This window comes from Coturnix japonica, chromosome 2 (genome assembly GCF_001577835.2).
Source record: "Coturnix japonica isolate 7356 chromosome 2, Coturnix japonica 2.1, whole genome shotgun sequence".
In the NCBI taxonomy this organism is placed as follows: domain Eukaryota; kingdom Metazoa; phylum Chordata; class Aves; order Galliformes; family Phasianidae; genus Coturnix; species Coturnix japonica.
The window spans coordinates 63,178,930-63,204,502 of NC_029517.1; the positions used below are offsets into that span (position 1 = coordinate 63,178,930).

General features: G+C 42.5%; 1 protein-coding gene across 2 annotated transcripts; it reads left to right on the forward strand.

Moving 5' to 3' along the window:
• Positions 1-6,346: 6,346 nt before the first annotated feature.
• On the forward strand, positions 6,347-21,901 carry RIPK1 (receptor interacting serine/threonine kinase 1). Of its 2 annotated transcripts, none has more exons than XM_015854647.2 (13): positions 6,347-6,530; positions 7,310-7,418; positions 8,865-9,076; positions 9,893-10,046; positions 10,518-10,655; positions 12,387-12,615; positions 13,411-13,560; positions 14,803-14,879; positions 16,647-16,734; positions 17,561-18,106; positions 19,181-19,252; positions 20,015-20,167; positions 21,329-21,901. In XM_015854647.2, exons 3-13 carry the CDS (start codon positions 8,925-8,927, stop codon positions 21,613-21,615), a joined length of 2,046 nt encoding a protein of 681 aa, XP_015710133.1. In that variant the 5' UTR covers positions 6,347-6,530; positions 7,310-7,418; positions 8,865-8,924; the 3' UTR covers positions 21,616-21,901. The 2 variants fall into 2 exon arrangements, with proteins under 2 accessions (XP_015710133.1, XP_015710132.1); XM_015854646.2 differs by having other exon boundaries at positions 7,310-7,411.
• The last annotated feature ends 3,672 nt before the right edge of the window (positions 21,902-25,573 follow it).

Sequence of the window (25,573 nt, forward strand, 5' to 3'; positions counted from 1 at the left end):
ACGTTACTCCAATAATCCCATCATCAGGAGCAGTGGAGGGAAAGGCAAATTTCTGCACCTGTGGTGGAACACCTCCAGGCCACACCACAGCCGGGGCCACCTAGCTGGACAGGACCCAGGAGTCCTGCCAGACACTCGGCTCAACCAGCAAGGAGCGCTGCCCACAAACCTGAGTGCTGCCCTGGGCTGCATGAGGTGCCTGCGTGCTACCAGCATGCAAAGGGCAGAGATGCTGCCCCTCTGCTCAGCTCTGGGGAGGCCACAGCTGGAGCTCAGGGCACAGCCATAGGCTCCCCAGTATCAGGGAGACCTGGCCTTGATCATCTTGCACGCCCACAGCCCTGGGATGTGCTAACTGTCCCTGTCCCAACTGCCCAGGTCTTCCGCAGCCTGGTGCAGTTTGGAGGAGTGTGGGGCTTGCTGTGAGGAGCAGGGCTTGTCCCCAACCTCAGAGAGGTTCCAGCCCACCATGCAGGTGTGATGTTCCCTCATGCCTTACAACTACTGACCCACCCACCATGAGGTTTGCACATCAAGGTTGGCTTTTGGCTTCCACAGTCACTAAAACAATGGAACAAACAAATAAAAACCCAGACATCCCTGCCACACACATTCTCTGTGACACAAGGTGTCCCACAATCATGGCTAGAAATGAAAGAACAGATATTCACACACGGTCAAAACCTAACCTCTAAAATCTTTGTTCCTCCTGCAGCTGTCACCACAAGGACATCAAATGTAGGTTTCTGTCTGCATATACTTAGATTTTGTTGGACATGATGCATTTCACTACTTTGTACCTGTTGTGCATGGAGTATTTGTTTTGGTATTTATTTCACCCTTACCCCCAAGTACTAAACTCTGAAGGTCAGAAGACTGGCACATCTTAGTTAACACACCATCCCAACCAAGAAATACTGAAAGCACGTACCTATATCTTCGCTTGCAAACCTCACCAGCCTCCTTGCCACGTAGAGTGGATCTTCACCACCTTCAAGCATTCGAGCAAGCCAGTAGAGGGAGGCATTTTCATCTGAGCCTCTCATTGACTTATGCAGGGCTGAGATGCAATTGTAATGTTCTTCTCCTGTTTAGAATGGGGGAACAGAGATACAGAGAGCTATTTGGAGGAAGAGGAGCAAAATACATTTAAGAGAACAGAACAGATTTCCTTAGATCACAGTAGGTAAACAGAACCTGCTTCTCCAAGTTCTCTTTAAACGCGGATCATGCTGTTCATCAGTGTTTTCAGAACCTTCATGCTCTCAAGTGTGGATCAGCACACCAGCAGGTAATAGCAGATAAAGAGAAGAGTAGCTTGTTTAGTTTCACAAAAACAGGGTTAAATATCCAACCAGTTTTATGTTTTTGTTGCTCTTTTTTTCATGTTTTAATAAAAATATTAAAAGATGAAAACTAAGTTGTTACTTTTACACATTAACTATATTGCATATTCTTATATCTGCCCGAGACAATCCCTCTTCACTCGGTTTTGCCCAGACAAGCCAAAAGGTTTGATACCCATGAGGTGGACTATTAACCACAGTTATGTTTGTTTACTTGCTTAAATAATGAAATTATGGAAAATTCCTTCATAAATACAAGCAAGTCTGGAATGTCTGAAAGTGGGCTTTCTGCCAAACTGTATGAAGATAAAGTAAAAGAAAAGCCTTAAATAAGCCCAGACCACATGTGAAGAAATTTGGATCTCATTGACTTCAGGAGCTCCAGCATTTCACTCCTTTACAGCCAGTCTGTCTGTTAATGACATGAAGAAATCTGTTCTCATTATTCTGTTTGAGTCAAAATTTAAGATGCAGCCTCAGTTCCTCTGTCTGAGTGGAGCAGATTAGAAGTGATTTAATGAGAAGAAGACTCACACCTTGTACTCAAACCTTGCAAAGCCCAGGGAAAAAACATGAGCAAGGCTGTCACTGGAAAACAAGTGCCCATTAGTTATCACCAGGGTGGCTTGGAGCCTTGTCTCAAAATATCATTAAACTCTCAGAGCCCTCAAAAATTAGATAAAATCCTGGCCTAGTGGAAAAGATCCCACAGAGGATTCTCAGATCATTTCTCCAAGCCCTTGTGCATCAATATCAACAAAACACCTTTCACAATTTTCCATGGAAAAGAGACAAAAGGCACAATGAAATGGGCAGCAGCTCTGTAGGCTCAAGGGCTGAAGTCAAAGGCACAAGTGCCTGTAGCACTGATCATCACCTGAGGCTCCAGCTTACCCTGGTGACCTGCAGTAGGTAGCAAAAACATCACCTTATTAATTACAGCTGAGGATGGTAAACATTAGCCTCTTTTACATATCGACTCAAATTCCTCACAGCCACCAAAATGGGTATGCACAATCCATCAGTCACTTGCCCTCTTGATGAAACAGCACATCTGAGTCACTTCTCCTCACCCAGCCAGTCAGAAAACACCTACATGGTGGGAGAGGCAAGAGGATGAAGAACTGTAAGCAACCCCCTTGTCCAGAGGTCTTTTGTTGTTTTAAGCTGCTTGCTGCCTGGCTTTGAGGAAGTGGACTTTCAGAAAGAGCTGTGGGACCACTGAACTGCCCAGGAGGGACAGCTAAAGGGGGCTTCTCTCACGTGAAGCAACTGTATTATCAGCAAACATCCTCAGCTTCAGTGCTCACATCCTTTTCCAAGCCATTTATTTTCAGCAGCATGGATCACCTGCAGAACCTGACTTGTAACAACCCATGAACAGAGAACTGACCATTTACGTTTGCCTTCTTTGTCCTGTCTTCTAGATATGTGTCCATGCTGTAATCTTTCCTAACCTTACCTTATCAGAATTCTTGAAGCCATTATACAAAGGGATATATGATGGGGTGCATAAATAAACCAAGAACAACCATCCAACTGCAACTCTCTGCAGTCATCTCAGTAGATTCCTGTGTAGTCTTTTCCCATACAGAAACTGCTCCACGTGCCAAATAATCCTTGTCACTCCTTTCTACCTTTGCTATATCTATTCTGGGATGAGGTAATCAGAACTCTGAACTGTGTCTAGGGTGTGGATCTGTACCAGATTAAATCATGTTTGCTGAAGGGTGCTCACGCAGTGCTTTAGAAGCCAGTCAGCTGTTCAATAGTGAGTGCTGAGACACTCTCAGTGCCTTCATCAGAACCAGGTTAGATCTAGGTAGCTTCAGCTCTGTCTCAGACAGGGGAGAATGGTATAAGGGCAACATGCTTCCCTCCTCCATTTAGTCTGGATTTCTATTTTCTTGCAGCTGATCCTCCTCTCCCACACGTGTTTAGGCAACACTGGTCTTGTTCTCTGATGATTTGTTCCAAAAAAATCATGACAATTTTTCTTTATTTTTATATTCTACAGCAGCAGGTGAAGCACGTTTGCAACATCAGAAAAACACAGATAAACAAGTAGATCCCCCTCTGATTTATATTACTCTTTGGCTGAAGTATTTGACCTTACATACACAAAAGGAAAGCAAATAATTGAAGTTTGTGGTGATGTTTAAGTTTCTGTGCCAGACACTGTCTTGTCATTCTAAGGGAATTAATATACTTAAAAACAAAGCTTGAAATTTTTGTGGTGTTTTCTTTTAAATTAGGTGAGTCATTACAAAGACCCAGTGAGGATGTGGATGCCCCTTCCCTGGAGGCTTTCCAGGCCAGCCTTTAGTGGAACTCAATATAAAGTCCGAGTGAAAGTAAATCCTCTTAATATTCTCTACACTTACAGCTGCTGCTGGGCCACACCTCAGCATCCAGGGAGGATCATGGAAGATCTTCTGAACTTAACTACAACAAGCAATTTTGGCTGCATTCAGTCACAAACAACAGTAGTGCCTCATCACACTCTGCACTTGTGCTCCCTGAGGGGATACAGCCCCTTTTCCACACCTCAGTGCTGACTGTTGCACGGTTGCTTCTTCCTCTGCCCTATGGTGTCAGGGAAATACAACAGAACTTGCTGAGGAATGGATGGGCCAAAGGTATCTAAATATCATGACCTCTCCTTGTTAAAATCAACAGCACAACATAATATCTTGACAGCTGCAGGACAGCAGTGGGATCAATTAGATCAGATAATGCTTCAGCTTTAGATTAAAAGGTAGATTACAGAAAGAAAGATTACAGACAAATACCTGCTTAGGGTATTGTCCACTGATCATCCCTTTGTACAGCATCCTGGGAAGGGTGCTGAGCCCAGAATTAATGTCTCAGCATTGACTCCAGAGCTGGGAACATTCAATGTGAGGGATCCCCATGGAGCCTGCAATCATGGGCAGCCACAGTGCCACCAAGCTCACATCCCACCAATATGCTGGTCCCTACACAGCTCCTAAAGCACGTGAGACACAGAAAAGAAAGCCTCTGAGCTAACCACAGTCACAAATAGAAAGGAAGGAAATCCAGTTTCCATTGAAAAGTCCCTTTTCCAGTACGGCACAAACTTACTGTGATCTCATTTTATTTTGAAGATTAATAAGATGGGAATCTGTTCCAGGTAATCTTGGTTATTGCCCACTGTGGGATAGCCTTCCTTTCTTCTCAGTCACAATTGAGAGATTTCTGTGTAAATTCAGATTGCATTGCTGGATCAGTTTCTTTTCCCTACTCGTTTTAAGAAGGGGTGTCATAACTGTCAACACTGAGCTCTTGAAAACCAGCAAATAAATGCTAATTTATGACTTCACCCCAGTTATATGTCTGAATTAAGTTTTGCTTTATTTCATTGCTACACCATCTCAGAATCTCTGGACTGTGGGTTTTAGTACAGCCTTCTTTACAACCCTTCACAATATGGGCTACCAAGAAACTCCTGTCCTCAAACTACCTTAAACTTAATTTGTCATCTCAACGAGGCTGCCCTAAGCCTCTGAATTACTATCAGTGTTAACAGCCCTTCCATTCAGAGCTGCCAGAGCATTAAACACCTGTGGCTGTTTCCATTCTAGTCAATCCAGAATTAGTTGAAAACAGGGATGCACTAGGCACACGCCAATTCCATTGCTATCATCATCGTTATCATAGATCATTAAAGTTGGAAAGACCTCTAAGATCATCTAGTCCGACTGCCAATCCATACAAAGCACAGTGTCACACCTGCACATTTCTTGCACTTCTCCAGGTCCTTTTCTGATGGGCAGCTTTCCAGTCACTCTGCACCAAGCCTGTAAGGATGTATGGGGATGTTGCGATCAAAGTGCAAGACATGGCCCTTGGTCTTGCTGAACAACTGGCCTCAGACCACCAATCCAGCCTATCTAGATCCCTCTGTAGGGCTTTCCTACTCTCAGGCAGATCAGCACACCCTCCCAACTTAGTGTTGGATCATCCATAAAGATATTTAAGGGTAAACAGAAGGTACAAGTCAGATTGCCTCTTTCTCTGAAAGGGCAAATAAGGATGCACCAGTGGTTTAAAAAATTCAGATTCCTTGATGACCATCACAGAGGGGGATAAAGTTCAACTTCTGTACTTGCAGAGGGCCAGAGTTCCATGATATGCCAGCATTACACACCAGTATACTCACATAAACATCAAAGGGTTTACAATACTGAAGGGAGTATGATCATTTTGTTTGCAAGAGACAGGCATAGGATTGATACAAACATAGCCCCAGAAGTCTTCACAGCAAAGGAACCCCATCAAGGAAACTCACTGTAGGGTTTAGCATAGAATTAAACAACCCCACCCTGGCCATTGTGTTTCTTTTTCATCTGCAATAGTCTTGGCGCTCAGCTTCCACCGGGGAACAGAAACAGGCTACTAGATCACTTACTGGGATGCTTCATCACACTTCTAGAGCTTGCTCTCCAGCTGTAGAAAGACACCCTCCCTTAAACATAAGCTGTGGGCTGCTGTTACCTCCCACATGGGCCTGCTGCTGCTGTTCTGTTAGTGCCGAGCCACTCAGCACAGCGAAGAGTGCAAGAATGCCCTAGAATGGGAAAGGTAGTTATCGTTGTTTCACTGAACAGACTGTGATTTAGGGATTGGTCTTATGCGAAGACGCTACATTAGCCATTATTTCTATTTTAGAATAGCTTTCCTAATGAAAAGAATAGAACGCATTACGAAGTTGTGCAGTCTTCCTTGCTGTTAGTATAACAACAAAGTTGGACAGAAGCAGGCAGGACACACCTGACCTCCGTAGAGCTGAATGGACCGGATGCTTTACGCCGGTCCTTTTAGGTTATGTATTTCTGCGGCTGCATCATGTATCCTGCACACTAAGCTGCCTTTTAAGCACCGATGCCGCAACGAAGTAACGCTCTTCTCCAACCTCAGCGACTCAGCGGCACCCCTGCCCCGCCAGGCCCGCGCTGCCGCTTCCCGTCGGAGGGTGTGTGACTTTCGCTCAGCCCCGGTTACCCTGCGCAAGAGCCGACGGAGCGACAGCCGCAGCCCGAGCCGCCTCCTTCACTTCCGAGCAGGCGCAGCGGCGGAGCGCGGGTGCGGTAATACCTCCGCCGCCGGTCCGCGGGGCTCGGCAGGGGTCGGCGAGGCGGCAGGACGGAGCCCGTAGCCACGGTAAGGCTCGACGGATCGGGGGAGAGCGGGCCGGGCAGCCGAGCCCCCTGCCGAAACCGAAAGCCCTGCACCGCTCCCGTCTTGTGGGTGGCGATACCGGCTCCGGTTCGCAGCTCCCGGGCCGGCCCCGGTGCCCGCCGGGCTGACAGCCCCGGGCGAGGCGAGGAGAGGGTGTGCGGCACAAGGGAAGGGGCACCGGGCCGCTCGGAGAGGCGGCCCGACGGGGACCGGCGGGCAGGAAGCAGCCGGGAGGAGCCGAAACGAGAAGTAGGCCGGAGCCCAGCCACGGCTCCTGCAGACCGGACTGCTGTCCGTGCTGTGTACCGCGGAGGGATGCGTGTCTTTGTGACCGCTTATAAAGCGACGGTGATACAACTGTGCTGCTGCAAAGCGTCGGGCAGACCCTCTGCTCTCCATTTCCCCATCTGCCTCTGCTCTTTATCCAGAACGCACTGTCGTTACTGTCTTTGCTTCCTTTAGTTTGGCTTCTCCGTGCATTCCCATGGACTCCCCTCTAGAGACTGCTCATGCAACGCGTATTGTCTTTGCAGTTTCCTAAAGTAAAGAAGTAAATGGTCCTCAGTGAAAAAACACCATAGAGAAAAAGAAAAAAACTAAGCAGAGTAGAAGGGTTTGAGCTGAGTGGGTTATGAGAGTCGCAGATAGAGCTACAAGGCACTGACAGGAGTGTACTGGGCTTCTGTAAGGTCAGGCTGAGCTGAACTACAAAACTTTTCTCTCAATCACAGGCACTTAATGTGTGTATTGATGTATCGCAGGTGCTAAGGATACATCTGAATCGCCATGTATCTCAATAAGAAGTAAGCTCTGAATGGACCTGAGCCCTCCTCCTTGAGTTCCGCATTATCTGACACTCCCAGGTAACAAGTTAGTATCTCGTTAGTTAGCATACTGAAACAAGCAGTCTTTAAATACACCTACATATGTAATTTGCATTCAGAAGAGCAGTACGTGCAATTCTTGTATGAGCAGTTACTACTCAGATGTGAAATTACCGCTAGCGTGCATAACTTACTATGGATCATAGAATGGTAGATTGGCCTGCGTTGAAAAGGAGCACAGTTTCATCTCCCTGCTATGTGCAGGGTCACCAACCACCAGACCAGGCTGCCCAGAGCTACATCCAGCCTGGCCTTCAATGCTTCCAGGGATGGGGCATCCACAACCTCCATGGGCAACCTGTTCCAGTGCATCACCACCCCCTGTGTGAAAAACTTCCTCCTAATGTCTAACCAAAACCAAAACTATGGATATGTAAACTGCAACTGCACAATCCTTCTGGTCTCTTGGACTTTGCCTTTTGTTAGAAAACTTTTCCTTTATGTGACGTAACATGATTAAGGTGAGAGTTCAGGATGGAAAAGCAGAGCTTGTGGGTTGCTGACATGTACTTGGGGTAGGCTGTGGAGCCTTCTTTTCAGGTTTTACCTCCTGAGAGACACGTCAGGTGAGAGTGCTGCAGCTTTATAAAAAGCTTAAAATCATTTGGGTATTCACTGGGGTGACTTGCCTACCCATTTCAAGGCTCCCCCAAGTTCTCGGTTTATTTAGGAGTTACTGCAAGCCTTCATCATTTCTTCATCTTTTTCTTTCCCTAAGGGATGGGGACGAAAGTATTGCCTTATATCCCCACCACAGTCCTTGCCACTGTTTGTCTCCTTAAATTGAGGCAGCTGGGCAAAGGAGATTTCTGCAAAAGTTGGGTTCTCTTTCATCATCCAGAGAAAACTTGCCTTTGTTTTAAGCTTCAAGCAGAGTCTTGGAAGCTGAGTTTGCAAAGATGCCTGAGATGTAGCTTAGAGTTATAAGTTACTTATAAGAGTTACTTATTAGAGTTATAAGATACTTATAAGTATCTAGGCACCTGGCAGACCCAAATTCAAGCAATATAGAAAGTAAACTGCCCCTCAGAATTGCTATGAACAACTTGCCTTTAGAGCTGTGGCTCTTGGTTTTTCAGGTTCTCAGTTTTTGCAAGCGAAGCTTGATGTACAACGACACTACCAACCCATTACATATTATATGGATAAGAACACATTATTGTTATTAACAGTACTCTGCAGCAATCAGGTGAATTTAACATCAATTTAATCTAACTAATGGATTGACAGAATACATCGTTTGTGATCTTAAGGTCTGATCGTATAAGAGAACAACAGAATCTTCAGTTTCACATCGAGGCCCTTTGAAATGCAGCTAGTTCGGAGGAGTTACAAGAGTGTATACACCAGCATTGCTCTCCTTACATAGAGGCTGATTTAGTGGAACAGCTAAATGCTGAATAATGACACTTTCTTTTCCTCTTTCCTATAGATCCAGAACTGCTAGAGTACTTCATTTCCTTTTGACTGCTAAGCCACAGAGCCTGCAAACATGTCACTGGATGACATCCACATGAGCACAGAGGATTTGCTTGACAAACAACAATTAGATGCTGGAGGATACGGAAAGATTTTGTTATGTCGTCACAGGACACATGGATATGTAGTATTAAAAACAGTGTACACAGGACCCCAGCGCACTGAGTAAGTTAAGGATTAGTTCTTTCAGTCTAATGTGTCCTCTAAATTCAATGGAGATAAATCTGAATACAAGTTTGTAATTGTAGATCTTTGAATCCTGGAGATGCTGGGTGAAAACACTCCTAATACAGTATTAGCAGCTTTCCTTCACATTTTCACTTTTCCCTCATTAGCCACATTTTCTGCAGTTTTAACTCAATACAGTAGAGTTCTCAAGTTCATACAATCATAGAATGGCCTGAGTTGAAAAGGACCACAATGATCATCTAGTTTCAACCCCCCTGCTATGTGCAGGGTCACCAACCACCAGACCAGGCTGCCCAGAGCCACATCCAGCCTGGCCTTGAATGCCTCCATGTTTGTTGGTTTGGTTTGGTTTTGATTTGTTTTATTTTGCAAGGTGTGCTCTGCTGTAAATTGTTAAGTCTTGCACACCTAAGCAGATGCAGGAACTCAATGGATGTGTTACTTTCAAGCTTGCTGATCAGTTTTCAATATAGTTGTCCCAACTGTAGATGACCACTAGGAACTGAACAGACACTGTCTGTCGGCAGCATGCCAAGCCTACAGTTATGATACCAAGAATGCAGCTCTCTCTTCTGAGAAGGACTGTGAGCTAAACCCACCGACTTAATTCAGGGACTGAAATAGCTGTTGATTTCAATGGATTCAGGTCACGTTCTATCTCTACTTCCTCATAGTCCTAACCATCATAAAACTCTCCCTTGAGTCATCTACTAGAGAGAGACAAAAGCCCATGTTCTAATTTGAGTGAGGGTGAATAACTCGAGCCTTTATTTTGCTTTATCTTTTTTGCAGATGTAATGCTTCCCTCCTTGAAGAAGGAAGGATTATGCGCAAGCTGCAGCACAACCGTGTGGTAAAACTACTAGGTGTAATTTTGGAAGATGGAAACTACTCACTCGTGATGGAATATGTGCATCGGGGCAACATGATGAAAGTGCTCCAAAAAGTAAGCAGTCAATTGCTTCATTCCTTGCTGCTCCTTTCAGTTGATGGTTGAAAGGGACAGGATGTTTTTGCCATCACCAGAGGATCTACTCCTTTTAGTTTCTGATTCTCTATTAAAGGGCCAGCAGCACCTTTCCTGCTCTAGAGATGGCAGGTTGTTAAAGCAGAATGCAGCTTTGGCTTTCCTGTGCATTGCAGAGGAACAAACCACAGTTGTAGGTTCAGAGTTAATGGGGTAGAAATATTTGTAGATCTGAAGAATTTTCTTAATTAAGAGTGCTTTTGTAAATATGGAGTGACTCTAAAACTACCATAATGGAATAATTCAGATTCAGGAAGGACCTTAAGTTCATTTCCTAGCCTGTCTTAAACAGAGGCAATCGTAAGACTGAGAAACAAAATTGGTTAAATACTGTTTCTTATTTGATGGTTGTAATAGTATTCTTTACCAGGTGGTTTTCCTTCATTTCAGCTCCCAGTACCTTTGTCAGTGAAAGGGCGTTTCATCCTGGAGATCATAGAAGGAATGCTTTATCTACACGAGCAAGGCTTAGTACACAAAGATCTGAAACCAGAAAACATTCTTGTGGATAAAGACTTCCACATTAAGGTGCGTGTTAAAGTAAAAATGGAGAATGCTGATAATTTGCATCCTAGACCACAGTCCGTCTGCATTCGGATGGTATTGCTGATTGGTAGATGAACTCTTCTGTATTTCACTGAGCTATCGCTAAGGAAATATGAGCAGTGACCTACGCAAGCTCTGCACCTGAGATTTGCGTAATCTTCCCCCTGTCTATGGGGGAAAAAGAATTCACTGCAGGCATTTAAAAGTTGAATAATATTAGTGAGAATTAGCGAATAATGAAACAGCTAAAGAGAAAAAAGAGCAAACTTTAGCACCCACAGTTTGAATCAAAAGGTTTCTTAAGGATCACGTCTGTTGTCCTTTATTGCTGCAATTTCTCATCCTGCCTCTAACTCCTTTTTCTTCTTCTCCTTATTATCTTTTCCTCTTTTGTCTCTCTCTCTTTTTTTTCCCTTAGTCATCATTTTTAAATGACAGCCAGGAGCTACAGAAATAAACAAATAAGTAAATAAATAAATCAGCAGGAGACTACTACAAAGAATGATCTATAAACCAGTTCCAAAGTCCTTCTGTTAACTTCAGGGGGCTTTTGGATCCAGACGTGTGCATATAGAGCCAACTGCTCAATAAACCTGAGTACAATTTGCAGCAGTCCTCATCAGTTGTCCTGCTCAAGGTGAGTTACTGAGATAATCAGTTCATTGCAATAGGAAACTAGTGAGTAGAATGTTGTGAAGAAAACTCTGTCATTTGATACTTCTCACACATAAATCAGTGAGAAATAATTTGACAAGGTTAAGATAGTAGCAAGTCATAGTGCAGTATGAGCAGCTTGCAGAAAAGAGAGATAAGCTTGTATTGTTTTGTTTCTTTTTACCAAAACAAAAAACCAACAACAAACCCACCACCTCGTTATTTACTTTAAAGGTAAATTGGATGGTTTGCGTTGTTTCAGACTTCTTATACAGACAGACACAAATTACATTATCACAATGTATGGCAAACCAAACTGGAGCCCAGGATCAAATTCCCAATCAGATCAGACTTAGCAGTTTGACCAAAAGTCTCACGTAAGGCAGCTGTTGAATGATCTGTCTGCTCAGATGTGTTTAACGTTGCTAATATCTATAATAGGAAACAGCCATTCTAGGAAACTGAAAATGCAGGAGGATTTTTTCCCTTCTGTCAGGGAGCTGGTTGAGTGTCTTGCACTACATGCCCTGCCACTGCAGGACCATAATAAGACAAGGGAGCACATGAGAGGAGGCTGTGAGAAAAGGAGGGTAAAATTACTTTGTTCACCACCAGCCATTAGTCCAGCTGTCATAAAACAGCATCCTAAGGTTTCAGTAGCATCATGGTGTCCAGTGCACAGTACCCAAATACTCTGGCTTTGTTTCATGCTGTCCTTTTTCCATGTCTCTTATAGCACACATTTTATCACTTTAGATCTAATTCCTCTCCTTTTTTGTAGAAAGGCTTAACAGGGGTTGTGTTAAATGGATTCTAAATGGAAAGGGGGAGGTATGGATGTATGTGTTTCTCATAGATTATCCCTCAATCTTAGCTGCTGCTTTTGTGGATATTCTATTATGCTATGAATAAAGTAAAGCATTTTGCTTCCTTCTCTTTAGTTACATTTTTGCAGTTTCTACCAGCAACTGTTATCGCGCACTGCATGAATGATTTTTTTATCTCCTTTTCCTCACAGCACCAGCTCTGACATTTTAATTATTTGTTTATTTTTTAAAGATTGCAGATCTTGGTGTTGCTTCCTTTAAGCACTGGAGCAGGCTGACCACAGAAGAGACTTCCCGACAGAAGAAAATCAAGAGCGCTTCCCAGAACAATGCTGGGACCCTTTTCTATATGGCCCCAGAGCACTTAGAGAATGTTAATGTAAAACCTGTGGAGAAATCAGATATTTACAGCTTTGGCATTGTAATCTGGGCAATTTTTGCTAACAAAGAACCATATGAGAGTAAGTTACTTGGAAAAAGACTAGACTAGATTACAGAATTAAGTTATAAATGCTAAGCATTTAAAATTACAGAGTTAACAATTGTGGATTATGTTGCTTGTGCCCAAGCATAGCCCCAGTTTTACATCTCATGGCCACTTATAGGCATTGGTTGCATCATTCCTTTTAAATGTGATCAGGAATAACCCAGTTGCACTTGAAATTGTCATAAGCCCAAGTTCAAACATATAGAATGCATGTAAACCTGCACTCAGTGGCAGAAATTAGACAAGCCTTAGCAGGCCAGGATGGAAACTCCCATGTATGCTGTTTCCTAACATGGGCTAAGCGTGCCTGCAGCCAGTTATTGTTTCTCAGCTGTGTAATGCTAAACATGCATACATGTAGAAAAGTGGGAGCAGACCATGGAATTCCAGAGCAGTGTTTATCATTCTGAATGTTTGTTTTGTTCTGCTAACTGTCTAAACGGTGCCTATGCGACTATCTTTGTGCTCTGACATAACACGGAGCATAACTGAGATTCGGGTTCTACAGATCTAGATGTGTCACCCTCACGTGGCACACGTTTGTAAAAACATCCATTAATCTTAAGTCTCTAATATATAGGAGTTAGGGAACCGGGTTCAGATTTACAAATCTCTCAAATTTCTATCTGTAACTCAGATATCTTTCTTTGAAGTCTTCATGTATGTATCCGTAAATTTAAAGCTGTTCCTTTTTACCTGCAAAGCTGTGACTTTGAGGGAGAGAAAAAAACCCGTGATCAGAACCTGATCTGGAACTTTAATTTTTCAGATTGTATAAATGTAAACCATGTTTGCTTTGGAATCATGCATGGAAACAGACCAGACATAGAAGAAATCATTAAGGAATGTCCAAAGGAAATTATCGACATAATGAAACAATGCTGGGAGCAGGAGGTAGAGAATCGACCCACCTTCGCAGGTAAGACATAATTGGGGGGATTATTTTTGTTATGTGCCCATCAATAGTTTACAACGCAGCAAACGTGAATTAATTCTCAGTTAGAAAATAAAGTGACCAACTCAGATGCCCAGTAAAGCCCAGAATCCAAAACAACTGAAGTTAGTAAAAGCCTGAATTGAATGGTCTGACAGAAGGTGGCAGGGGGGGAGGGGGGGGGGAAGAAGGGTGGAAATAAGAGTAATCATCAAATATACAACATACATAAGCTGGTATTCCTCATTTCCTTTTGCCTTTTCTCTCTGTCACAATAGAAGTCCCCAAAAAGAAAAACTGCATGTTATAGGAAATAGGGAGTTAGGATTTATGCAGAAGCACCTAGAGCTTCATATGCAGCAGAATCAATATTCATGGGAAGCATATAGACATGGAGAAGCAAATCAACTGTTTCTGTATTTAACCTGCAGTGATGTTTGTAGATTCTTTGAGTAATTCCATCTTTAGTAGAAGTAGAGTAGCTGTTTATTCAATACCTGAATGCAGGTCTTACTGTTTATTTTGGCAGCCAAGGGAAGGTACTTCAGCCACAGATCACTTTCCTCCTAAAAAGCAATAAGACAACCAAAAAAATCCATAGAAATAATCTTATTCTTTTTAACTACACTAAGGCTAAACAAGTCATGTGCGTTTAACTTTCCCATTACTGTTTCTGACTTGATATAAAATCACAGAATCACAGAATGACCCGGGTTGGAAGGGACCTCAAGGATCATGTAGTTCCAACCCCCCTGCCTAGCAGGGCCACCAAACATACACATTTACTAGATCAGGTTGCCCAGGGCCCCGTCCAACCTGGCCTTGAACACCTCCAAGGACGGGGCACCCACAACCTCCCTGGGCAGCCTGTTCCAGGGCCTAACCACTCTCCTAGTGAAGAACTTCCCCCTAACGTCCAACCTAAATCTTCCCTCCTTCAACTTAAAACCATTTACCCTAGTCCTGCTATTATCAGCCCTTTCAAAGAGTTTACTCCCCTCCTGGGTGTAGGTTCCCTTCAGGTATTGAAAGGCTGCAATGAGGTCACCCCGCAACCTTCTCTTCTCCAGGCTGAAATCTCCATCGACTTCTTGTACATCAAGGCTGTTAACAGTATAAGTTACTTATTTTCTACTGAAAACCATCTTCATCTAGTTCTCCTTTTTTGTGTGGGTATATATACATATACATATATATATATATATATTTTTATTTTTTTTTTTGCAGAAGTTAGTAACAAGTACGTGCCCTTTTACCATCAAAATCTAGAAAAAAATATTGACAACGATCTGAAGAAGATAGAAGTGAGTAATTTGTTTGGTATTATTTCCTAAGTGTTAAAGTGTCGGTTTCCCAACCATGCCATGACACATCCCCAGTTACTGCCAGATTCTCCCCAGCTCTGCTCATGCCTGACCAACCTGATTTCCTTCAGTGTAAAAATGGATGGATTTGTGAATGAGGGGAGAACACTGTACATCATTTACCTCAACTTCAGGAAGATTTTCAGCACTGTCTCCCCAAATATTCCTTTGTCCAGGATTAGATGTTACCATTTGGACGGGTAGACAGCCAGATGGGTTAAAAACAGGTGGTCCTAGAGGGTAGTGGTTAGCAGACCCTACCTCACCTGGAGAACAGGAACAATTGGAATAATACAGGGATCTACTATACTGGGACATGCCCCGATTTACACCTTGATCAGCGACCAAAGGAGCTATCTCATAAGGTGTGCAGATGACAAACTATGGGGATAGATAAAGTACCATTGTGGTCAAGGGTGCCCACAACAGTCTAGAAGAATGGGATGACAGAAACCTTATAAAACTCCAAAACTATATTGCTTGTAAATTCCCAGCCTGCTTGAAAGCAGGACCTGCACAACAGCAATAAGAATAGTTCCCGTTTTTATTTGAAATCAGTTATTTTTCCTTAGTGCTTAAGTTGGTTTCTCTTCCTTGTCTGGCTTGAGGTGCTACCACTTTCTGACATTCATACAGAACCTCTTGTGATTCCATTTGTTCCCACCACCTCTTGTCCTGTCACTGAGCACCACTGAAAAGAATCCATCTTCTTTACACCATGCCATCAGATATTTAAACACACTGACATGACTTCCTCTGATCCTTCTCATCTCCATGCTATCCCATCCCAGCTCTCTCAGCCTCTCTCTCACAAGAAAGATGCTCCAGTCCCTTAGTCATCTTATCTGGACCTTCTCTGTTGGCTCTTATACTGCAGGGGCTCAGAACTGAACACAGCACTCTAGATGAACCCTGAGTAGAGGAGAGGGATCACCTCCCTAGACCTACTGGCAACAGTCCTCACAATGCACCAGGACAACATCAGTCATCCTCACTGCAAGGGTGTATTGCTAGTTTGCACTCAATTTGACATCCACTGGGACTCCCAGGTCCTTTTCTGCAGAGTAGCCTTCCAGCCAATCAGCCCCTAGTATATATTGGTGCATGGATTTATTCCTCCTTAGGTGCAGAACTTAGCATTCCCTTTTATCAACCTTCACGAGGTTCCTGTCAGCTCATTTCTCCATCCTACACATGTCCTTCTGGATCATTAATGGAGATTTTGAACAGGATTGGACTCAGTGATGACACATGGGGCACACTGATAGTTTCAAGCCTCAAACTAGACTTCAAATTACTGAACACTACCCTCTGGATCCAGTTATTCAACTAGTTTTCAAGTCACTGTGCACTTATCTAGCTCACAGTTATCAGCTTCTTTGCTAAGACCTTAGGAGAGACATTAATTATGAAATGTATCCCTATGTGCCAATTAAACTTATACTCATTTAGGTAAATGGTGTTCTCTGGCCAGCTCAGAATTACTACAGTTGCATTACAGTTCTTCCTCCTTTCACTGAAGATAAGATTTTGCCCATCTGTAGCAAAGCAGCGGCTATTTTCTGCAAGGCTCTGTCCTCTGTAAGATTGATGGAATCTGTTCACCCAGGTGACTTCAGTATAAGGATGTGTTTTCTATTCTATAGGTGCTTCCTCTCGTTAAGCTTTTACCTATAACTTGACCATATGCTCTTTTCTTACATGTAGGAAATGTGGCCCAAGTCAGAAGAACTGCTGCAGAGGATGAAATCCCTTCAAATAGATGCTGTAGTAGATACCAGCAATGGCCAAATAGGTGGGTGTTCCAAGTTGCATAACTAGCACATCATCCTGGCATGTACTCTGCTAAAGATAAAGTTGCCCCTTTTGTAGCTATGGAGAGACTCAGTCATTCAGTACTTCTAAAATCCAGTAGAAGTCAAATCCTACTAACTTTGCCCACACCACTGTAAAGATTTTATTAAGCAAGTAACTTGGAACTATAACAGGCAACCGATAAACCTTCACCAAAGCTATGTTTGCCATAACAGAAGTAGAACTATTGGACCTAGTAAGGCAGGCCAATTGCTGTACTTTTAAAGTAGCGTAGGTACATTTCCCTAGCAAAAATAATAATGTAAGACTACAGATTACAGATGCTTTTGTGCTTTTTTTTGGTGACATCTCCAGATAGGATTTCTACATAATCTTTTGCAGATATGACTTCAGTGACAAATTATTTGTGTTGCATTAAGTAACGCCAATTACAGTGAGTTCTATCTTCCATCTTGTTATACTCTGGTCTTACACTGGTTAAATACCAGTTAATGAAGTCAAGACTTGGTAGTAAATTAGACCCTATGAGTGCTGCTGGGAACCTGTTGTTTCAGTGACTAAGAACCTGGTGTCGATATATGCAGAATACACAGTGAATTCAGACACTGCTTTCCTAAGCATAATTCAGTGACACTTCCCAGAAAGGGAAGTATTACATAAAACAGCTTATGCTGGAAGTGATGCTACAGTTTCATCTTTTATAATTTACCATAGTATTAAAAATAAATTAATAGAATCTAATGTCACCACTAGTTATATACTTGCAATAGAATCTGTTTTAAATACTTCATTTTTTTCCCTTTCAGATCAACCTAATTCTCTACACAGCTCTCAGGGTCAGATTAATGAAGCCTTGTTTGCTGCCTACCCTGAGAACCAGCCTGTTGAGAGCTGTGAGACTTCGTTTACATCCCCTGACAATCTTGAAAGAAAACTTGAACGTGAATACGACTACCATGCATACGGCAGCCGGATGGATAAATCAGTAGCTCCACCATACAGCCCTGAAATGAGAGAGAGAGAAACGAGACCTAAAGTTTCCAATGATCCATTTGCAAAGCTGCCTTCTGTTCCTCAATGGGGTGAACTGTATTACAAAGCTGAAAATATAGGATCAAACACTAACCCTTGGTTTTGGCCAAAACAAGCTGCAATACCAACTCAGGGAAATTTAGAAAATTTTTATGGGCCAAACGTTAACAGTCTCCTAACAGGAAACACTGAAGATCGCTATGATCCATGTTCAACAAGTGCCTTTAGCCTAAGCAAAACTCCTGTGCCGGAATCTCGCCCAAACCTGGGGGCACAGAACAGCGTAAACCAGCAACAAAAGAATGCAGATGTGGATACAGGTGAGATTCTTCCTCCTCTTAACTCTTGTGTTTCTGAAAATGTGTTTTTTCCTCTAAAGACAAAGCAGCCTTAATAATAGCAGACAGTGGATAATACTGCAGCAGCTAACAAAACCAAGAGCTCTTACTAATCACACTTGGAAAACTAAGGAGTATTTTTGACTCACAGAATGTAACATTCACACCACAGGCTGTGTGCGCAAAAATGGAACTTTTCTCATGTATGTGCATGTAGCATTTCAGAAAAGAGATATTTAAGCTTGATTTGCAGCAAGTTAAGAGTTCAGGGAGCTAACAAGGAACTAAAGCTCTTAACTGGTTTCTCCAGAGAACACTGCTCAGTGCTAACACAGAGATGCCCTTACAGTTTGCTAGTGAACTGTGGAATAGAAAGCTATGGAGAAAACGAAGAGAACAGTGAGTGTCAGTAACAAGTGGAAGCAATCATTGTAGGGAGGCAACATACAATATCATGGCAGGCATCAGGCAGATGCAGAAGACCTGCACTGCAGTTCTTCTATTGTCTTATTTGGTGACCATAACCCAGTCACTCTTACTGCCCAGTCACAAACTGTCAGAGCTCATCTGAGCGCATCCAAATCCATTACTACATCAGACAGGAAGTTACATCTCTGCAGGACATTATTGCTACCAACAGAAGATACGGTGGCATCCCCAGCTACAGCTGGTCACAACTAACATGCTAACAAACCATGATCAGTCTCAGCAGTAAATAGCAATGTGCTCGGCAGCCTTCTTGGTTTGGAGGCAGTAATACCTGTGTCTACGCTGTGATCCTGTGCTGCTTTCTGCCAGGCAGGTGTTCATACACCCATGTGGAATCCTGTTGTTCTCACTGGGATCCAAGGATCACAAAGGCTATCAGTCCATAAGCAAAACCACAATAAGGGTAACTGCTTCAGAGTTATTAAAGGAGATAAAGTCCTGTTTGTTAAAAAACTTTCTGTCTTTTTGTATTTAAGAGCGCTATGCACACTGTACAAATAACAGCAGTACTTGTAGATTTGTTTTTTTTAATTTCCATAACACTTCTGGCATTTCCTCTCTCTTTAGGTATCAAGGTTTCTGCCTCTTTCACAAGGGGAACTTTCACATATTATCCTCCTGCAACTCCAATAACCAGAGGTAAATGCTGTAGCCTTTGTTTGTCTTGGTAGCCAACAGTTTATGCATTGCATTACGATCAGTGAGGAAAAAAGCTTCAGCATCTTCATCATCAGGCTGCCCAGGGGGGTGGTGGAGTCTCCTTCTCTGGACATATTCAAGACCCGCCTGGACGCCTACCTGTGTGACGTGGTTTGGGGAGCCTGCTTTGGCAGGGGGGTTGGACTCAATGATCTCTAGAGGTCCCTTCCAACCCCTACAATTCTGTGATCTTGAAACAATTCATCCAAGAGCTTTAAATATAGCAGAAGTTATATTACTAAGCAAAACTAATTTCTGTCTCTACAGTTACCTGTATATACATATTTATATTTGCTTGATCAAGGATGTCATCATCTTTAATGTAAATCAAAAGGATCATTCTAATCAGCCTACCTTGGAGCACAGGTCTTTAAAGTTCAGCTACCTTAAACCCCTCAAGTTTTGTCCTGTTCTAGGGCATTTTGGTATGGGATAGAGTAACACTGGCTTTCAGTAGAGCACAGCTGTGTCACACTACATGAAAATACATTCCTGATTGCCTGTGCACTGCAGGGGAGTCTTACTAGATGACTTTTAAGGGTCTCTTCCAACTCAAACAATTCAACTATTACTATGTTAAATGCAAGAATTTAATCACTCCCTTGATTATCAAAACCTTCATCCTCACCCTTCATACAGGACTGCTTCAATTTTTTATTTGCATGCAGATGTTTATGAAACTCTATTAATTTCCTTACACAGAAGATTCAGTCATGTACAACATAACTAACAGCTCTAGAATTCAAATTGGATCCCACAATCACATGAAGATTGAAGAGCAGAAACAACACACCAGCACTTCTCCTGTTGCTACAGAAGCATCTTACTCATACTATGAATCAACGGGTATATTTGGTAAGATACATCTCCCTGGCTTCAGTGTATTATCCTCAGTGAGAACAGTACAACTTAGCTGCTCTGTGACTCCTTTTCTACACAGTAGCACAGTACTCCAGTGGTGCAGTGGTAGGAATGCCGCACTGCAACACCTGAGGCCTGGGTTCAAATCCCCCTGTGGCACAAGTGGTAGAAGTGCTGCTCTGCTACACAGGAGGCTCAAATCCCAGGGGTTGGACTCGATGATCTCTAAGGTCCCTTCCAACCCGCACGAGACTGTGATTTAAAGACCTGTGCCGGTGCTGTTCTGTAATACTGTGTATCTTATTTCTTTTTTGGCTTCATGAAACACCAGATCCAAGTACACATGTAGAGGAATAGCAATGCTAAAACTGATAGAAGTGAGACTGGGATTGATGGTTCTCACCTAAGTATTCTATTAGGGTAGAATTTGGAAGATTTTTTTTAAATTTCTTTAAGTCAATATTGGATTAACTACTCTTTTATTCCTAAGTAAACAGAGTTACAGAGTCCTAGAATATAAAAGAGATCACATATAAACATCAGTCAGCTACACAAGAACTTTAGGAAAGAGCTTGTGAATTTGGCAGGTGTTTCAATAACAAACTTAAGTAGACTCAGGGGGAAAAAAAGCAAGTCTCCCAACCGACTTGTGAACACATGTTCCGACTGTGAGCTTCTTTTGTGGTATTCATTAGGTAATATCACCTCCACTTTTGATCCTGTCACTAAAGTTCTACCTCAGGATATTGCAAATACTTTGGAAAGGACAATTGGCATATGTAAGGGTGGCTAATATAAAGATGTTGACCAAGATGGTGGTAAATAGTCAAAGGTTATTAGTAAAGAAAACTCACCAATGTCAATGCCTTGACCAGAAAGCTGAGACAGTCTCCACTGGGGAGCAATCTCCAAGAGATGCTGCCTCAGTGGTGGTCAGCCCTTAAATGAGGTCTCAGAGGAGGTGGAGTCGAAGTCCAGCCCTTCTGGGAGCACAGCTACATTACTCTCACCTGTGCTCCCGCAGCTGACCCAATACTTGCCTCAGCTAATTAATCAGAGGTTCAAGCGGTGATTTCCCATACAGACATAGAGTGGGGAGCAGAAGGAATGTTAAATAATGTTATTTACTTATACTTTTTTTTCCTTCTTCTTCAGACAATAATACTGTCTTGACTGAGAAACAGATGGATCTGGTGAGAGAAAAGTTAGCTAAACAGTGGATGCACTGTGCCCGTAAATTAGGCTTCAGCAACTCTGAAATTGATGAAATTGATCATGACTATGAACGATACGGACTAAAAGAAAAAGTTTACCAAATGCTGAGTAAGTGGGAAATGAGAGAAGGCTCCAAAGGTACAACAGTTGGAAAAATTGCCAGAGCCCTCTTTGGCTGCCAAAGACTGGATCTCCTTGATGCCTTGATGCAAATGAATGAGGAGTAAATTGACTGAAGCTGGAGAGGGAGGAACACGGGATATTTTTACCTGAAGACCTTCTAATAACAAATAATTCTGAACAGAATTTCTGGAGCTTTTTGCACACTTTTCCTCTTTGGAATGGATTTTTCTGCCAAGCAGTTTTCAGTGAATACCTCCAGCAACTCAGAAAAACTTGTGTCAAGATAATGAGGTCTTCCAGATGCTAAAATTTGATATTTTCCTTCTGGGAGGGAAAATTAAAAACAAAGATTTTTCCAAACAGAATCGCAGAATTATCAAGGTTGGAAAAGACCTAGAAGATCATCTAGTCCAACCATTACCAATACTTCCCGACTAAATCATATTCATCAACACAACATCCAAACATTTCTTGAACACTCCCATGGTCAGGTGGTCTACCACCTCCCTGGGCAGTGCATTCCAATGCCTGACTACCCTTTCTGAGAAGTAATACTTCCTAATGTCCAGCCTGAATCTGCCCTGGCACAGCTTGGAACCATTCCCTCTAGTTCTATCACTGCCTACATGAGAGAAAAGGCAGACCCCCAGCTCACTACAACCTCCCTTCAGGAAGTTATAGAGAGCTATAAGGTCTCCCCTGGGCCTCCTCTTCTCCAGGCTGAAACATTAGACAAAGGCATTAATAATATTGATTCAAGGAAGATAAGTTATACTAAGTTCCTAGTCTGTTTAAACATGATGAACCAAACTTTGGTTCTGAACAGAAGGTATGTCATTTCAGCAATACCAATGGATCTGTACAAACATGAAAGACTGGCTCACTGTTTTGAAGCAAAATCAACCCTTAAATTTCTCCAATACTTACAAAGCTACTACTATCTCAGACCGCTCTAAGTTAATGTGCTATTATTTTTTAATCTTTTTATAATGTTCATTGTATATCTTGAACTATCCTGAATAGAAGTGTGAATAAAAGCAAGAATGATTTTTGATGTTGTTGAAGAAGTGTGTAATTGATAAAGTAATCTTCTTTCACAGGTTAACATTGCATTAGATTTGACGTTGCTTGGTAGAGAAGATTTTACACAAGTGATCTCTGGTTTATAATATGGAAAAAACAATCATTATACAATCCAAAATAAAGACTTGGGAAACCTGAGAGCTTTGGGAAGGGGAAAGTGCTTTATTATTACAGGACAGAAGACCCATTCTGCTTACTATATGACTAAGAGTATTACTAGTTACTAAAACTCCTAGGCTGCATTAAATTATGCAGTTAATTAAAATGCACTTTGGGTGCTGAGGTGAGCTGGCAAAGAGTAGCTTGCTGCCAGGATAACAAATTCATTTAACATTGAAAATATTAAATCATGCTTAGGAATCATGTAAGCAAGGACTGTCTCACCACATATAAGATGTACTGGGGAGCATTGGAAGAGCTGTGTAGGATACAGCAGCCACTATTTTAGTAAAGGTAAAATCAAACTGGAATCACACTTTATTAATGAAAGCAAGCCAAGACCTTACATTCTGAAGTAACTGTGACAACAAAAGATGTAAAACAACTCAGTTCAACAGGCATAGAGTAGTCAAAGATCTTTGAACTGGGATGTGGGAGATAGATGTTCGTTTAAGCTTTAATACTGGCAAGTCCAATCCTAACACTAGCGCTCAGCATTCAGTTTGCTTTGTGGATAGTATAGAAAAGAAGTGGGAGCTACAAGAAAATCTTTTAATGCACTGTTTACAGAAGTCAATTACAGATTCCTGGGCAGAGTACAAAGCATTATAAATTCTTCGGTATTGTGAAAAGCCACATAATAGCACCCAGTGGCTGGAAGCTGCAGCCAGGCACATTTAAATTAGAATTAATACATATTTAATTAACTGGTTAATTAACTACTGGAATAGACTATCTAGGGAATTTGTGAATCTTCTTGATGTCTTTAAACTACTACTGGACATCTTTCTTTAGACATAGATAGTAAAAAATAAAACTATAGGTCTCTGTGCAAGGTTAAATGGGTGAAGGCCCAAGGAAGAGAGTTAGCACCATCCCCAGACTGAAATTCAAGGACTTTTTGAGCTATGGCAGAAGGCCTAATTCAAGATTATGTTCCTTGCTATTATTTATATTTGCTTTCTTTTTCACTCTGGGCAGCAAGTCCAGGAGCTCCTAGTGGAGACAAAGAAAGAACTGTCTACTAGCACGTGGTCAATGAAGTGCAGCCTCCATCCTGTAGCTACAGTGATTCACAGAATCACAGAATGACCCGGGTTGGAAGGGACCTCAAGGATCATGTAGTTCCAACCCCCCTGCCTGGCAGAGCCACCAAACATACACATTTACTAGATCAGGTTGCCCAGGGCCCCGTCCAACCTGGCCTTGAACACCTCCAAGGACGGGGCATCCACAACCTCCCTGGGCAGCCTGTTCCAGGGCCTAACCACTCTCCTAGTGAAGAACTTCCCCCTAACATCCAACCTAAATCTTCCCTCTTTTAACTTAAAACCATTTCCCCTAGTCCTGCTATTATCAGCCCTTTCGAAGAGTTTACTCCCCTCCTGGGAGTAAGTTCCCTTCAGGTACTGAAAGGCTGCAATGAGGTCACCCCACAACCTTCTCTTCCCCAGGCCGAACAAGCCCAACTCCCTCAGCCTCAGTGATTGTTACAAAGAAGCTGATATGGTGAAATTCTTAAATGCCCAGAGGAATACAATGTATCTACAGCAATTTCATTGGTTAATTTTGTTACTATATGTCCATTAACAGCACAAAAAACAGCTAAGCATCTCCCCCAACTTTTTCTGCTTCTAAAATAGCTGTTAAATAATACCAATTAGTGGTACAGAATGAAAAACTCAGAGAAGACACTGTTGCAAATGTTTGATACCCGGACTTGAAGTGGGCTGACAACACTTGGTTCCCTCTTCCTGTGGCCACTTATCCAAACAGAGGCAATACTCTTGAATTTGGCCCCGACTGATTACGTGGCATTAAATAAACTTCATTTTTAACTGCATTAATTTTCTTTTTTTTCTTCATTACACTACAACAAAGGCCTTAGATCAGCCTTGGAGCCACATGAAAAATAGCAAGAACCTTCAAGTTTCTGAAATATGCCCAGCCTTGTACATGGCCAGAGGGATCTAAAGGCAAACAAAGTAGGAAAGATCATCCAGTGCAAGCAGGGACAACTAACAGCTCTCTACTACTATAAAGGGCTTTCTTCGCTAGCTTCTAAAACCCTCTAGGTATCTGTTCTGCTCACAAAGAAGCAAAATTGCTTCTGACAGGTTCTTAGCAATATCAAAGCATTCACAGGTAGGCCAAAAGTCATGGACAGAAAGAACTGAACTTACCTACTCGGTGCAAGAGATCTCTGGCTATGCAGCACTGCTTCACAAAGAAACAGCTTAGGTCCAAGAGATGCTCTCCCTTCAGTGGCTGGCCTTTATATGAGCTCAGGGTGGCTCCACCTTCAGTCCACCCTCTCTGGTCACATGGGCAACCACACTCCATCAGCAGGTGCTCAATCAACCACCACTTGAAGCCCTGACATACAGGTTCCCCTGCCAAGTGGCTCAGTTTGGCCCAGCACCAGATGTGTATCCACTGTTCAGTAACAAGAACAAGAAGGAAGAGCATTCAGCAAAATCTGAACAGATCAGTACTTGTTTGTCATGGCATTTTATATATCTGGTATAGCTACTGATGGTGCCCTGGCAATGGCAGGTAAAAAAGAGGGACTTGTATCCCACTTGTCTTATGTTTTTGTTGCTGATTTTTGAATTTTAATAACAGTAAATATATAGAATGCTTTGTTACTTGTATGCATTAACCATACTATATATTCTGTATGTATCCCAAGACAATTCCTCTGCACTCAGTGTGGCCCAGGCAAGTCAAAAGGCATGATACCCACACAGTAAGAAATGATCAGCACAGGGTCTAACATAGAGTCCATAGGCTGCCTTTGTGCTGGAGGAAGCTGTCCTA